This window comes from Podarcis cretensis, assembly GCF_951804945.1.
Source record: "Podarcis cretensis genome assembly, chromosome: 11".
In the NCBI taxonomy this organism is placed as follows: domain Eukaryota; kingdom Metazoa; phylum Chordata; class Lepidosauria; order Squamata; family Lacertidae; genus Podarcis; species Podarcis cretensis.
This window is the reverse complement of record NC_137180.1, coordinates 9,357,850-9,374,983: the sequence shown is the minus strand read 5'-3', so window position 1 is coordinate 9,374,983 and position 17,134 is coordinate 9,357,850. Positions and strand designations below refer to the sequence as shown.

General features: G+C 43.6%; 1 protein-coding gene across 7 annotated transcripts in view; it reads left to right on the top strand.

Annotated features, from left to right (window-relative positions):
* Positions 1-4,250: 4,250 nt before the first annotated feature.
* Positions 4,251-17,134, top strand: part of CDC14B (cell division cycle 14B) — a 54,784-nt gene continuing 41,900 nt past the window's right edge. For all 7 annotated transcript variants that reach the window (XR_013843770.1, XR_013843771.1, XM_079996109.1 and 4 more), the window contains exon 1: positions 4,251-4,452. Coding sequence is in view for 5 of the 7 variants with exons in the window: in XM_079996109.1 (XP_079852235.1) it covers positions 4,266-4,452 (187 nt within the window). In the remaining 2 variants the exon portion in view is untranslated. The remainder of the gene's footprint in view (positions 4,453-17,134) is intronic.

The following is a 17,134-nucleotide window of genomic DNA, read 5'->3' as shown; positions in this document are numbered from 1 at the left end:
TTGAATACCACCTGATAGGCTGTGAGGAACTGAAACGTGCAAAGAAAAGTAATTTTGTGTCTTGTCCCTCAGAACTATGTAGGGAATTACTTCCAGACCTTGAGTTAAAACTTCTGCATTGGGGGGGGGGGGGGGCGGAGATAGGAAAACCTGTAACATCAAACATTGTACTCCATGTAAGCATTTAGGGCTATGAACTTTCATACCTTTTGCCCAATTTGGTCCCCAGAGGGTTCAATACAAAATAATGTGTGGATTCACCATAGAAAATACAAGGAAGGCTAGCACAAAATATGCATGCCATATGTGGAATAAATCTTGTTATTCACTTTTTATTTGAGATGGGTGCTCGTTGAGACCTGAGGCCTGATTTTGCACTACATATTAAATAGCATTTCTTCTTCTATTTACATTGCTATCAGTCACGTGCAACAATAAGGCAGTGCCCTCTCTCACTACTTTACATGAAGTGGAAATGGAGCACCCGTACAACAATACAGTAAAGTGAATGTAGAAAAGGATAATAATAATATGATTTAAAATTTATATGCCACCCATCTGACTGGGTTCCCCCAGCCACACTGGGTGGCTTACAACAAATTAAAATACAATACACACAGGGGTCAGCAAACGTTTTCAGTAGGGGGCCGGTCCACTGTCCCTCAGACCTTGTGGGGGGCCGGACTATATTTTGGAGGAAAAATTAACGAATTCCTATGCCCCACAACTATCCCAGAAATGCATTTTAAATAAAAGGACACATTCTGCTAATGTAAAAGCACCAGGCAGACCGCACAAATAACTCAGAGATGCATTTTAAATAAAAGGACACATTCTACTCATGTAAAAACACGCTGATTTCCGGACCATCCACGGGCCGGATTGAGAAGGCGATTGGGCCGCATCCGGCCCCTGGGCCTTAGGTTGCCTACCCATGCAATACAACATCAAACATTAAAAACTTCCCTGAATTTCTTCTAAAAGTCAGATAGCGGTTTATCTGGATAATTACCGTAACCCACCCACCCCGGCACCATCTCATAGATCCAGCCTAACGGGAATGGATCCACTGGAGCAAAATGTCTGCAGACATATATTTCTGATCCAGAAATAGGCCATCAAAAGCCCCTGATAGGTCCAGGATAATTTCCAGGGTTGTTTCCTCCTGGAGCAGGTCGTCTAACAGTGCAACCAACTTGTAGATGCCAGATGAGAGAGAATTTGTGTGTGTGTGTGTGTGTGTGTGTGTGTTAGAGAGAAACACACAAATGCCACCATGAATGTACTGTGTGCGCACACGTACACACATCTATTGATGTGTATCACAAACACCACATACATTGCTGCAGATTAAAAAAACGTAAACAATAGGGTTAAATGTCTGACATTTCTCTGCAAACTCAAATGTTTGCAGATATGCGCAGGATATAGCACAGTGGTAGAGTACATGTTTGTATGATGAAGCCCCCATGTTCAACCCATGTTCAATCCATCAAGTAGGGCTGGAAAGAAAAACTCCTATCTGAACAGAGACCTGCTGCTGATCACTGTCAACGCAGCAGAGCTACAGGTATATGGACCAACAGCCTCACTTGGTCTAAGGCTGCTTCCTCTGTTCCAGAGGTGCTGCTTTGTTAAGTCCATTGCAGCTAAACCACGGGGTAATCTGGCACAGATAACAGCGCCTAAAGCAACATAATTGGTATAATACTTTCTTCCTGGCTAAGGTAGGGTGATTGTGGAATCACCAGATGCAGCTGTTGTGGATGGGCACAAAAACACACCGCTTGAATTTTGCATAGAAATTCCAGAGAATTAGCGACTCCACATAAAGACTAGTTAGCCCCACTTTTTATGTCTTCATTGCTTTCTATGTACCCATGAGGGCCTTTTTATGCATCTGATGAAGTTTTCTCTGTTCCTTAAGATGCCACAAGACTGCTTTTCATTTTTATTTTTGCTGTAACAAGCATGGTTATCATTGCAGCATTTATGCTTAAATTTTTAAACTCTGATGCTTGAAAATGAGATGAAAACATAGCATTTTAATATCCAGCAGATGGCAGACATATCCTAAAAGGGAGCAGAGAGAGTAAGCATTATATGTTGATGTGCTCATGAATAGGAGTCTGCGAAGAAGAGTTTGGATTTGATCTCCCACTTTATCACTACCCAAAGGAGTCTCAAAGCAGTTAACATTCTCCTTCCCCTTCCTCCCCCACAACAAACACTCTGTGAGGTGAGTGGGGCTGAGAGACTTCAAAGAAGTGTGACTAGCCCAAGGTCACCCAGCAGCTGCATGTGGAGGAGCGGAGACGCGAACCCGGTTCCCCAGATTACGAGTCTATTGCTCTTAACCACTACACCAACACTTCAGACTGATGCCTTGTTTGTGACATGAACTCCATGGAAATTATGAGGCATGCTTCCAGGCACCTGAGGGCAACAGCACACTCCTCATGTGTTAATTCCTAGAGATTCCTTCATTCCCGGGGGGTTGGACTGGATGACCCTTGGGGGGGGGAGAACCCTTCCAACTCTACAATTATATATGATTTCTTTTTGCCACCAGGACACCAGCCAATAGCTTTCTATACCATGGGTAGGCAAACTAAGGCCCGGGGGCCAGATCGGGCCCAATTGCCTTCTAAATCTGGCTGGCGGATGGTCCGGGAATCAGCTTGTTTTTACATGAGTAGAATGTGTGCTTTTATTTAAAACGCATCTCTGGGTTATTTGTGGGGCATAGGAATTCGTTCCTTCTTTTTTCAAAACACAGTCCTGCCTCCCACAAGGTCTGAGGGACAGTGGACCGGCCCCCTGCTGAAAAAGGGGGAAACGATTTATAATGAATTGAAAAAAAATGTTGAAATATACATTTATAACGAAACTGGAGGCCTTTCTTCTTGGAATAACAGGTTTGGAATTGCCCAAGAAAGATGTTAAATTATTTTTGTATGCCACAACTGCTGCTCGTATTCTGTTAGCTAAAAAGTGGAAAACCCAAGAATTACCAACGATAGAAGAATGGCAGATAAAGATGGTGGATTTTTCGGAGCTAGCCCATCTAACCGGAAGAGTCTGCAACCAGAAGGAGGAGTATAAGGAAGAGTGGATTAAATTTAATGATTACTTAGTTAAATATGTTAAGTTAAATTAATTGAAAAGAGCTTGCAGATACTTTTTTGGCTTAGGGTTTTATTTATGTTAAATGATGAATTAATATGTTTAATTTCATAATGCGAAGATCTAAGGATGTTAATGTTCAAGTTAAATTTTATAAGAACTGTGATTTGGAAAACTGTTAAAAGGATATGCAATGAAATTCAACCAAGGGGAAGCGAGGAAGTCACTTAATAATGTTAACAAGTGTCATCTTCAATAAGGCTATGATCTACGTTTGTTTGTCTTATGTGTTTGTTTATGATGTTGTGAAAACCAATAAAAAAATTTTGGAAAAAAAAATGAAAGTTTGCTGACCCCTATTCTATACGAATGGGACGCAGGTGGCGCTGTGGGTTAAAGCCTCAGCGCCTAGGACTTGCCGATCGAAAGGTCGGCGGTTCGAATCCCTGCGGCGGGGTGCGCTCCCGCTGCTCGGTCCCAGCGCCTGCCAACCTAGCAGTTCGAAAGCACCTCCGGGTGCAAGTAGATAAATAGGGACCGCTTACCAGCGGGAAGGTAAACGGCGTTTCCGTGTGCGGCTCTGACTCGCCAGAGCAGCGATGTCACACTGGCCACGTGACCCGGAGGTGTCTCCGGACAGCGCTGGCCCCTGGCCTCTTAAGTGAGATGGGCGCACAACCCCAGAGTCTGTCAAGACTGGCCCCTATGGGCAGGGGTACCTTTACCTTTACCTTTACCTATTCTATACGAATGCGTGGACAGAAAAAGAGGGATGTCGAGGCCTTTGTCGCCTTGACCCCTCCCCCCTCCCCCACCAGACGCTCAGATCTCAGGCGACTGTCACTATGACGTCACCGGGGCCGAGCCTGGGGGATTATGGCGTCACGCCTCCCGGCCCAATGAGCGCCGGGTGGGCGGAGGGAGCGCCCGAATGAGGCGGGAGCGGCAGCAGCGGTCCGCGGCCGGTTGGGAGCCGAGCGGGGCGGCGCTTGTGGGCGCCGCGTCCCGCCGCCCGCCGCCGCCGCCGCCTCCTGCTCCCGCCGGGCTGCGTGAGCCCCGCGAGGGGGGTAAGCGGCGGGGATGAGCGCCGGGGCGCTGCTGCTGCTGCCGCCGCCTCCTCCTCCGCCGCTGCCGCCGCCATGAAGCGGAAGACCTCGGCGGCGGGCGGGCGGCGCAACTCGGCCCCGGCCAGCCTGCCCGACGCGCCGCCGCCGCCGCCGCCGGCCGCCAAGAAGACGCGCAGCTCGGCCACGCTGCCCGCCGTCCTGGAGGCGGACGAGCCGGCGCCGCGGCCCCTCCGGAGAGAGCTCTACCTGCAGATCACAGGTGGGGAGGGGGCGCGGATCGGGGAGGCGGGGGCGCGTCGGGATGGATGGGGCGCCTGTTTTCCCCGCGGGGAACTCGCAGATCCGCCTCCCGGGCTTGGAAACCAGCCTGCCGCGTTGCTTCGCGGCGCGGATCTCTCCGCAAGTCGCCCTTTGCGTCCGCGCGCGCGCCGGGTAAACAATGCCCGGGCTTCCTTCGCGCTTCCAAACGTTGCGCGCTACCCGCGATCCCTTGGGATGGAAAATCTGGTGCGCGAGGAAGCTCCCGATCTCCCGATCTCAGTAATCGCGGTGTTGTTATTTTTGTTGTTGTTGTTGTTTGCCTCCGGATGCAAATAGGTCAGACGTTCCCCTCCTCCACCATCCCTGGTGCGATCCTGATTTCTTTTCTTTTCCCCCCCCAAAAAATGGGTGGGGGGGGTTCACAACATTATAAACAAACACATAAGACAAAGAAACATAAATAGACAAACAAACATAAATCATAGCCTGATTGAAAATTACACTTGTTAACATTGTTAAGTGACTTCCTCGCTTCCCCTTGGGTGAATTTCATTGCATGTCCTTTTGACGGTTTTCCAAATCACAGTTCTTATAAAATTTAACTTGAACATTAACATCCTTAAATCTTCACATTATGAAATTAAACATATTAATTCATCACTTAACATAAATAAAACCCTAAGCCAATTAAGTATCTGAAGCTGTTTTCAGTTAATTTAACTTAACATATTTAACTAAGTAATCATTCAATTTAATCCACTCTTCCTGGAGGAGGAGGAGTATCAGGAAGAGTGGGTGTTATCCTGATTTCGGATCAAATCTTAGAATTCTGTGCATTGCCTTTTGTATACAGATAGGGAGGATGTTTTTTCCCCTTGTGGGAAACTGCTGCCTCCCCAGAGCCGGTGTGCCTGTGTGGCATAAACAAGACTTCTTTATTGTCGCCTGTTCAATGGGTGCTTGTTTTCCTCTCCACCTTTTATACAGGAAGCTTAACATGACTCAAAACTGTCCTGATGATACAAATCCTGGGCAAAAGGACCTCTAGGTTACTTTGCCACTAGCTCCCTGCTTTATAGACTTGTAGAGTTGGAAGAGACCCCTGGGGTCATCTAGTCCACCCCCTGCAATGCAGAAATCTCGGCTAAAGCATCCATGACAGCTGGCCACATTTAGTCGGAATCTCCTTTCTTGTAATTTGCAGCCATTGGTTTGAGTCCCACCCTCCAGAGAAGAAAACAAGCTTGTTCCTTCCTCCATGTGGCAGCCCTTTAGATATTTGGATATGGCTATTATATCTCCTCTCCGTCTCCTCTTTTCCAGGCTTATCATAGCCAACTCCTTCAACCATTCCTCATAAGGCTTGCTTTCCAGACCCTTGTTCACCTTAGTCATCTTCCGAGTAATGCAGTACAGTGGTACCTTGGGTTAAGTACTTAATTCGTTCCAGAGGTCTGTTCTTAACCTGAAACTGTTCTTAAGCTGAAGCACCACTTTAGCTAATGGGGCCTCCCGCTGCTGCCGTGCCGCTGGAGCACGATTTCTGTTCTCATCCTGAAGCAAAGTTCTTAACCTGAAGCACTATTTCTGGATTAGCGGAGTCTGTAACCTGAAGCGTATGTAACCCGAGGTACCACTGTAGTTCTAAGCTTCTCCGTACAGTATATTTTTAAAAAGGTAAAGGTAAAGGACCCCTGACAGTTAAGTCCGGTCGCAGACGACTCTGGGGTTGCAGTGCTCATCTCGCTTTACAGGCTGAGGGAGCTGACGTTTGTCCGCAGACAGTTTTTTCGGGTCATGTGGCCAGCATGACTAAGCTGCTTCTGGCGCAATGGAACATGGAAATGTCGATTACCTTCCCACCTGAGCGGTAACTATTTACCTACTTGCACTTTTTGGCTAGGTTGGCAGGAGCTAGGACTGAGCAACAGGAGCTCACCCTGTCGTGGGGATTCGAACCACCAACCTTCTGATCAGCAAGCCCAAGAGGCTCAGTGGTTTACACCACAGCACCACCCACGTCCCTCCAATAGCATATTATTACCTGTATTTATTTATTTATTCATTATTGCATGTAAAGCTCATCTGTCCTCCAAGAAGCTCAAAGTGACATACACAGTCCTCTCTTCTCCCCATTTCATCTACTCAACAACCCTGTCAGGTAGGTTAGGCTGAAACAATTGACTTGCCCAACATCACCCAGGGAGTTTCATGGCTGAGCAGAGAGATGCAAACCCAAGGACAGTATCCAGCTAAACAGTTCCGCTAGCACAAAGACTTTTGAGTGACCCCTAAGTTTGGTGGGTTGAAGGTGGGGGCGGTGGGCACCCAGAACAGATTTAGGGGTTGCATGAAGAGGGGAAAGGGTCGGGAAGTTGCATTGCATAGCTAAATGTCCCTGCACTAGTTATTAGTTGGGGCAGTATCCAGGTAAACATTTCCACTTGTAGATATATTATAGATATATTACAACATGGCACTACACAGGCTATCACATCAGCGTGAACATTCTAAAACAATGCTAGGTTGCAAATCCTCTTTTCTAGTTAAGAGATGCCTTAACCTTATGAATCACAACATGATTCTCCATCTGCATGTTTTAGATTTCAACATTTTATTGTGTGTATATATATGTTTGTACATAAAATTATACCTACAGTATGATAATATAATACATCTACAAAATTATAATCTGTAGAATGCCCTCCCTTATGTTCTTTTAGAAGCCAGGTAAACAAACACCGTTTTGCCGGGCTTTTAGGGGCTGATAGATTGGAAGTTCCCTTTTCATAACACTGTAAATTATCTACACTGTAAATTAGAATGTAAATTAACACTGTAAATTAAATGTAAATTTAACACTGTAAATTAGAATGTGTATCTGAAGAAGTGTGCATGCACACGAAAGCTCATACCAAGAACTAACTTAGTTGGTCTTTAAGGTGCTACTGGAAGGAATTTTTTTATTTTGTTTTGACTGTAAATTATGTAACTGATGAGAACTATTATTTTTTGTTTCTATTTCTTAGGCTTTATTGTTTTCATACTACCTTGTTTTGTAAACCACCATACAGCCATTTTTGCCAAAGGGTAGTATAGAAAGCTTGTGATTAAAACAAAAAATTGAATCTACATTCTGATCATTGTTAGAAAACATATTTTAAGAAGGCAAACAAAGGCTTGGGCAGGGTTCTGGAGTTGAATAACACTCAAGGTTCTTTGCACTCACATGGCTGCTCTTCTGTCTCAGCCTGTCATGCTGGATAGATGGGGAATCATCAAAGGCCGCCAGCAAACTACTACTGAACAGCATCTCTGCTTTATTTGATTGATCTGCTTTCTTTTTCCTCCAGCTTTTTCCTGGAAACGCTGTGTATTGTCCTGATCTGATGCATACATAATTTATATGCACAAAATGGAGTGGATTCTTAAAAATCAAAATAAAGAAGCTAATTTTAGTTTAAATTGGATGTTAAAACACATTCAGCTGTATTGAGCCTTCAATTACAGTCATTTCAGTGAAACTCTGAAAGTAAGAAACGTGTGTGAAAGTTTAGACTCATGAGAACAGACCCAAAGGTCTGCTTGCATGAATCAGTGGCAGTTTTCCCCCACGCAGGGGATTGCCTTGATTTCTGCAGATCTCCCCTCCAGAACCTGATCCCATGCCATTGTGGATCAGTTTCCCCAACCCTTAGGAGCAGCAGGGAGCTAAAGAAAGAAAGAGCTGGGAAAGCCCTGTTCTGTGTGCAGAATTATCTGGATCCAGCCCATGATATCTGAAAACTGAAGCCATGACCTACGTGGCAAGATTCCCAAGTGATCAGGAAAGCACTTTTAATAGCAAATGTAGTTTGGGTCTTATTCTTCAAGTAGTGATCTTCCTTGCACCTATATGGCTGCAAAGAGAGCCAATTTCACCACTTTTACTCTGTCTCTAAGCAAATATAAATTCTGCAGTGCAAAAGCCCAGAAGACTAATGTACCTAGAGATTTCAGATTATACTCCTTAGTAATTAAAAGGCTCTTAGTTATAAATGGATACTGCTTTGATTATCATTTCAACAAATTTTTGTGTGGGCTAAGTTGGAAAATTAGGCTGAAACCAGTGATTTGATGTAAACTTTTTTCTTGGCAGTTTTAAATCAATGTTGCAATCATGAGTTAAGTTGACTAGATTTAATCCATCTAACATACAAAGCATTTAAATTCAGCCTGTCTCTGCATCTTGGGTAGAATCTACACACATATAAAAAAAGTTGTGAAAATGCTTTTTTGGGGGAAATTATTTGAAAAATATATTGAATTTGCCTTAGCTCACCCTCGCCATCTAGTGTCACATTTGTGTAATGCACACACCTAAAACGTTTTATTTGCAGCTGTATAACTGAGTCCTGGGTATAAAATGGAACACTTATATTGAGAAGGCTTCATCTGGATGATTAATAATTGCACAAGTTTTCACCACAGTTAAACTGAAAATCTTTTGAGTCCAGGAAATGTGCCTTATCAGCAACATGTACCTATTTGTTTTATCTTCTTCTTGCAAGAAAGCAGTGAAGGATTGAATTCAATATAATACTGTATTGTAGATGTGGAAATCAAATATGAGGGGGGAAATACAAAATATTAGGAATACAACATAACTAAGGATGTGGCATTAAAAGATCCCTTAAACTGCTGTTGTAGCTTTTATTTCCGCCCAAAGTCTTAAAAGCCTTTTTCTATCTAAATTTTGGACTGCTTATAGCTGCTGAATCGAATTTCCTGTTGTGTTTTCTTATCCTTCCACTTTTATTGTTCTTTGAAAGAGGGTATAAATAATGTTTTGATTTTTATGAACAGCATGTAATCAATGGTACATGTAAATGCCCATATAAATATTGCAAGAGTTATGAACAGCAGACTCTAGCATATTGCTTAGAGCTAGATATTTTAAATCATGTAGGGCTTTTGAAGCCCCCGAACCCATTGGTGCTTTATTTTTTATTTAACAAAATGTTTATACTAGTTGATTGTAATACAGCCTCTTGGTGGTTTGCAAGAGATATTAAAACTATCAATGAAAAACACTTAAAACAATTAGAAACATTTAGAACAATTAAGATTAGCTTTAAAAGAGACCAATGTATGTCAACAACTGCTTGTCTGGCTAGGCTTGCCTAAGGAAAAATGTTTGTGGCAATGGGTAGGCTGTAGGGCAATTGCACCATAGTGCTAGGCTCAGGGCTGGATAAGCAATAAGCTACTCATTCTAGTCCCAGTGTTCCTAGTGCCCAGTCTAATTGTATTGGTTTTTAACATTTCTCTCCCTTCATTTCCCCAGTTCTTTGTAAGCCCCCACTTTGTGGGATGGCATGATGGAGGAACATCTAAGGGCTGTTTCATCTATTATGTTCTCAACATGCTCTTGTATTATGCATGCTAATAAACACAGGGCTTAGAAAATGCAGTTGGTTTCAGATCCCTGATATAAGTTACATATATTGGAACCTTTTCAGAAAATTATAGCCTGGTTATAAACTCCGCCTTGGTCAGGTATCTCCACTCCAGTTGTCCATCCATAGAACAAGAATGTCACTCACTTTCTGAAAAGGGATGCAAGGCATATGGGAGATAATTGTAAAGCACATTACCTCTTAAAAGTGATGCTGCATAAATGGTTGGTAACAACAATAAGGAACAGTCTGTGAATTAAATTCCCAAAACAATTTTCGAAAAAACCCAGGCATTATTTACTCACAGCTCTCTCTCTCTTTGCATTGCTTCGCTGGAAAGTTCTGTTTTCATTCACAGGGCTCTGCATTGTTTGTTCATGGTAGTACAGTGTTTACTGTGGATATTTTCTGCATTGGATCTTTACAGCACTCCTTCAAATGGGCATAAGGGATCCCTGACCATTAGGTCCAGTCGTGGCCGACTCGGGGGTTGCGGTGCTCATCTCGCTTTATTGGCCGAGGGAGCCAGCGTACAGCTTCTGGGTCATGTGAACAGCATGACTAAGCCGCTTCTGGCTAACCAGAGCAGCGCACGGAAATGCCGTTTACCTTCCTGCTGGAGCGGTACCTATTTATCTACTTGCACTTTGACGTGCTTTCGAACTGCTAGGTTGGCAGGAGCAGGGACCGGGCAATGGGAGCTCACCCTGTTGCAGGGATTCGAACCACCGACCTTCTGATCGGCAAGTCCTAGGCTCTGTGATTTAACCCACAGTGCCACCCGTGTCCCTCAAATGGGCAAACTGACACTTAAAAGTGACTTTGTCCTGTCCAAATAAAAAGGTCATTTGTTATGTTTGTCTGATCCTGTGACAGGCCTAGATACGTTGTGATCAACATGCCGCACAGCAGCCATGGTATGCCCATTTTGCTGCTTATTTCACATCACACAAAAAAGGGGGAAAAAGATTGTATATCTGTGTGCCAAATCCTTTGGCAGGCCACAGTACATAGCTAGTGGTTTTTGTTCAGCTTGGGAGAGCCTAAGTCAGGGGACGGCAAAGTTTTTGTGGTTGGGCCGGTTCACAGTCCCGCAGATGCCGCGGTGGGCCGGAGTGCGTGCACGAGTGCACACACATGCGCTATTTCCGCACGCATGCGCTATTTTCTTTCCATTGCGGAGGAGGCATGCACAGCTTCCTATTGGCTGCAGGAGCTTCCTGCAGCCAATGGGAAGCCGGCCAGTGTTGCAGAAGGTGGTCCCTGCTCTGCTCTGCGCCGGTTTAGCGCGGTGCACGGGAGCCAACTGAGCAGGAATGGGCCAATTAAAAGATCCCCATGGGCCATTGTGGTCCATGGGCCTTAGCTTGCCGACCCCTGGCCTAAGTAATGCATGACTCTCTTATGTGTGTAAATTCACTCTGATTGTTGCTGTGTCAGAATAAATGTTACAAAAAAGCTCAGTATAGCTGGGACGTTGCACATGTCCTGAGAATATGTCTCTTGATTTTTCTTGGTGTTGAGCTGGTAATAGAAGATTGCAATGATGGACAGGGAAAGTGTGTCTCCGTGATAATCCCAATACATGTCGCTCAGCAGCATGCTCCCTGGCATAAGTTATTCCAGAATCCAATAACAAATCTGATGCAAAAGAAGAACTTTAATTTGGCTAGGAATCTTGCTCTGTAAATGAAATGGTACCCAATGGCCTAAATTTATCAATACTTATTTTGCTATTTTTGGAAAGTCAAGCCTTTTCTCTTTCAGCGGGGGGGGGGGGGGCATCTTGCTAATAGACTATAAATAATCAGGGCATGAAGGTTTCCTTTTCACGTTTATTTTAGAACTTCTAAGTTCAAACCCAAGTTCAGCTGTACCCCTAAGGCTGGGTTCTTGCCTGTAGCATCTGAGTTTATTAAATGAAGTCACAAGGTCATAGAATCATAGAATCTGTGAGTTGGAAGAGACTCAAGGGCCATCTAATACAAACCCCTGCAATGCAGGAATCTCAGCTAAAGCATCCAACACAGATGGCCATCCAACCTCTGTTAAAAAACCTCAAAGGAAGGTTCATGAACTGCTTCACCTATAACTTGGTGATGAAATGTCAGTTGTGTGCAACCCAGACATTCTCTGAAGAGATCCCTTTGACAATCAATCAATCAATCAATCAATCAATCAATCAATCGTTTTTCCTATAACAGGGTGCACAAAGCAACCCCAGTTGTTTAGCTTTTCAAGGGGATGCTTCTAAGAGGCTAATCTGCATCAAATGGCATCAAAACATACTACTTTTGCTGCAGACAATGAAAGCTGGCTTCTGTATCCTATACGCTTTAGCTAGATACCCTCCCTTGCTCCTCTAAGATTCTCCCCTGTTCCTCTAAGTCAGGCTTCCTCAGCCTCGGCCCTCCAGACGTTTTTGGCCTACAACTCCCATGATCCCTAGCTAGCAGGACCAGTGGTCAGGGATGCTGGGAATTGTAGTCTCAAAACATCTGGAGGGCCGAGGTTGAGGAAGCCTTCTCTAAGTGTTTGTTGTTTTGATTTTGGGACTAGAAAGGGACCAGCCAGTGCATTTCTAAAGGGGGATTTGCAGCTTTTGCTCAAATTATTTCACGTCTACCATCGCTTTGTATGAAAGACCAGTATTATCCTTCTACTATAGATAGGGGAAGGCTGAGAATGGCCTTCATGGATATGTAAACCATACCAAGATTTGTACCCAGAGCCATCTTGACTTGCATTGCCTGTTGGTAGCCACCCTGTGTCACCTACCGAAAGACTGCAGGCAGCCACCCTGTGTCACAGACTGCTCTGAGCACTATCTTAAAGGCCTTTTAATATTGGATCAAATGCATTTCGCTCACTGCAGAGTTTGCCTCTGTCTTGGCCTCTTGCCTGATATATTGAAGTAAGCTGTTAAGATGGGCTTTTGAAATGATAACACTGCAAGATACTATTGCTCCACTTGGTTTCTGTAGGATACACCACATGGTTCAGAGGAGATCAACATCAGTTTATAAGGGAATGTTCATGTGACCTCCTCAGGCATTCAAAGGACATGTAAGGGGGTCGTGGGGCTCCAAGGGCTAGCCCCCCTGACCTATGCACCCAGCAGCTATGCTCCATCTCTCACCATCTTTTTCTTCAACACACGAGAAAGGGCTCCACACACATATCAGCATGCCTTCATAAAGCTCCACATGAGGGGAATCATCCTGGGCCTATCAGAATTTACCTTTACTATGTAATTACATGGTTGAGAGCCCTGTGACAAAAAAAAAAAAAAAAAATCACAGCTCCAACCTTCTATCCCTGTAAGAATTCTTTGTCTGCAAAAGACTCGTACTTCCATAACAGCAACATGAGCAAAGCATGCAATTCTGAGCTTTGCCTGAAGTACACAAGCACATCTGGCAGGGAAGGCAGAAAGATACCTCTTCTGAAATCTGCTTTCTTGGACTAGGAATGTGCCAGGCATCATTATCCTACCTAGGCCATCCAAGCTGGAGCTGCAGCCTAGAGGGCATCTTTTCATCAACAGAGGCAAATGTACCTGGTTTTCAGAGGAACCAGAACTGGTGGCACAGAGGACAAGGTGGCTGGAGACCCTGATTTGATCAAATCTACTTACAGCAAGTCACCCGAGTTGCAAAATAAGAACCATTTTGCTGAAATCAATGGGCAAATTTCCACTGACCTTTGAAAAATGGATGTAAATTGTAGAAGCTTGCCAAAAACCTGGGCGTTGCTGTGAAGAATGCTGAGTTATTTTGCAGCTGGTGGGGCTTTTTACAAGGGTTTGAAAATATATGTATGGAACAGGTAACATACAGAAAGAAAAGGAAAATGACCTGTGTAGATCCTAACTAAACCTCAAGTACACCAAAATATTTGGTGGTTCCTTCCCCCAAGAAGAAGAGGGCTAAGAAGTCTTTTAATATTGACAGTCTTGCCCTTCCCAAAAAACATGGAGCCCGATCCTATGCACCTTTACTCTGAAGTACATCCAGTGTACTGAGTGAGGCTTATTGCTGAATTAAGTGTGCTCAGGTTTGGGTCAGAGTGCATTTCCCATTTGTGAATATTTACTTAGTACAAAGTGTTCCATAACTCAAGGATATTGCTCTTTAAGTGTCTGTTCTGATTTTTGCAAGGCTTTCTCATGTCACCCATTAGTCACTCTCTTAACTGCAGCACTTACCCTGTAAATATTGATAACTGCTTTGCAGAAGTGCTGAAGTCTCAAAGGCACAAAATGAGCTGGAGCTCTTCCCAAATGTGTAACGAAATTAAAGAACCTTCAGAATTAGCTGTGGATGGGATGCAAAATGGAGTGACTAGTGAAATAAGGAATGTAACTATTTGTTCCTCTTAGGCCTCAGATGTGTTGCACTATGGAAGTAGAATGTATCTTAATGGGTAAAGGTAGGGTCATATACCATTTTATCAATGTTGTGATAGTTATCACAAACGCTGTAATTTACATCAGCACTTCAGTAAATGCATTAAAGTCACTTACTTTTTTAGTATGGACCCTGGATCCCTGAGTGGTGTGACATTACTTGAGAACAGAGACCTTGGGCAAGTTATCTTGGAGAACTAAAATAGAAATAGTGATGTTACTCAGAGTAGTCATTAAGAAAGTGGTTGTAATGATGAAAGAGATTGTGATTGTGCCAAACCTTTAGCTTATGCTATGGTGATATATAACGCGAGTTGCAGTACTTTTCAGTTAGCATGCTAAAACAAATATTTGATATCTGAAGAAACTGTAAAACATTGACCCCCTCCTAAAGAAAAGTGTCCATTTTTGGCTCGCCCTTTGAAACTGTCCTCTGTAGACACATCTATTACGGAAGGGTTTAAACATTATTTCTACATTTGGTTTCTTTCATAGTAATAGGTGTGGTAAGGAATTGTAAAAATGTTCCGCCATGAGCATTCCTTTAAAGTTAGCACCCTAAAGCAACATCTCCACACCCTGCAGTTAACGTCTTAAAACTGCAAATACTTCTTTCATAATGTTCTGCCACTTGCTTGGCAAGAAGCAAATCCTCAGCTTACAAACAAATAAGCACATGATGTTTTCTTTTTACCCATGGATTTTCCCTTTGATGAGCAGCAAAATGAGGAAGTGTGTGTAGCATGCAGAAGTGAAGAAAACTAAAAGATGTAATTCTAAAAAGGCTGTGCTTTCATAACTGAGATACCTCTATGCTTCCAGGTGTCATAAGAAAGCCGCAGAGATAGTGCAGGATAGTGCACACCCCGGAAATGATCTCTTTCAGCTTCTGCCTTCTGGAAGAAGGTACAGGGTTATAAAGACTAGGACTAGCTGCCTGAGAAACAGTTTCTATCCAAATGTGATTTTGGTTTTAAACGCAGTGTAAGGTAGTCTCTGTGGGAGTATATTATATTTAATTATGGGGTATCAGAGTTTTTAGGAGGTTAACCAGGCTGGGATAGCTGGGATAGCAGGCTTGTTGGTTTTTGAATGTCTGATGTAGTGTTTTTTTTCAATTTCGTTGTTCTGTATGGGACAATGACAGTAAAGATTATTGTATCGTATCGTATCTCACATGCATTCCTCCCTTAGTCCGCAAATGGTATATCCCTCCCCATAAAAAGTTTAGGAACATAGGCAAGTTTCTAAGTAAGACCACCAATCAGTTGAGCTTGGTACTATCAGTGCTGGCCACCAGCAGCTTTCCAGGTTTCAGACAGAAATATTTTCCAGCCCTACCGGGAAATGTTGAGAATTGAAACTGGAATCTTCACCATGAGCTATGGGGAAGGGCAGATCCTGACAATACTCCATTCATCCGTGGCGAGTCTCACAGTAAAGTTCTATAGTGTGAAAGCTTCCCTGTGCCCCTCTGAGGTCACAATTTGCCACAGCTTGCTGCATTATACTTCTATATGTTTTCTCAGGATGTGTGCATCATTCTTTAATCTGAAATAACAACTGTTGTTGCTGTTTATACCCCACCCATCTGGCTGGGTTTCCCCAGCCACTCTGGGCAGCTCCCAGCAGAATAGTAAAAACACGAGATAAACACTTGACAGTCACTTGAGATAAAACACAAAGCATCACACAAGCCAGTTTCCCTGTTGCTGACAAAAAGCCAATTCATTTATTAGATTTCCTAGCTATGGAATCACACCTCCGAGTGCCATTTTCTTTTCCAGGGGAATCCATGCACTGTAAATCTCAACATGCATTATCAATTCCCCTCCTTTCTACATTTAAAGGTGGGAGTCTGATTTATGGGAAAGCAGCTCACATGTAGAAGCTTTGATAGAGAGAGAATTGGACTAGGACTGGGTGCGCTTAGCAAATTACTCCCTATGTTTTTGCTCTCGTTAAAATGGAAACGTTAGCAAGCCATACCATAAAACTATTAAGGTTTGCACTGCACTTTGCTCATGCTGAGGTGCCAAAGAGGTGATACTTAGTGTTTATACAGTGCTATGAAATGTTCGGAAGTTAACCATATTGTAACTGTTTCAGCAAACCTGTAACTTTGTTGTTGGCATACATATGTCTCTAGAGACAATGGAGTGTGCTTGGGAGGGGCGTGAAGTCAAAATGCTTCAGTGCCTACCCCAGAAGAAGTCAGTCACCCCAAAGGTACCACCCCTCCCCTAACACCCCATACGCCTGTAAATTAAATCAGGGTTCTTGCCCCCATTTTACAGAAGGGGCTGAGGTTGCGAGACTCTTGTGTGGCTTCCAAGGAACCATACTAGGAATTGCACAGCCCCCTGCTTTTATTGTGCAATCCTGTGCATGCTTCCACAGAAGTAAATCTAAACTGTACTTATGCATTGCAACTTTTGCCAAAGCTATGCTGGAGCATGTGAAAGAGTATTCTCAAACAATATACACAAAGTATCAAATGTGGTGACAGTAATAATAATGCAAAAAAACACCACCACCACAAACTGGCTTATAAGTACAAAACCAAATTTACTAGAATAATAGCTGTTTCCCAACCTTGTGCCTCCAGCTGTTTTTGGACTACAATTCCCATCATCCCTTGCCACTGGTCTTGCTAGTCAGGGATGATGGGAGTTGTAGTTCAAAAACAGCTGGAGGCACAAGGTTGGGAAAGAGGTAGACTTGTAACCATTCAAGCAACAAACATACCAAGGTGCCATGTGCAAAACAAAGCCTAGAGATACAAGTTGTACATTTATCCACTCCATGTTTACAGTATCTCCAGGTTTTGTTTT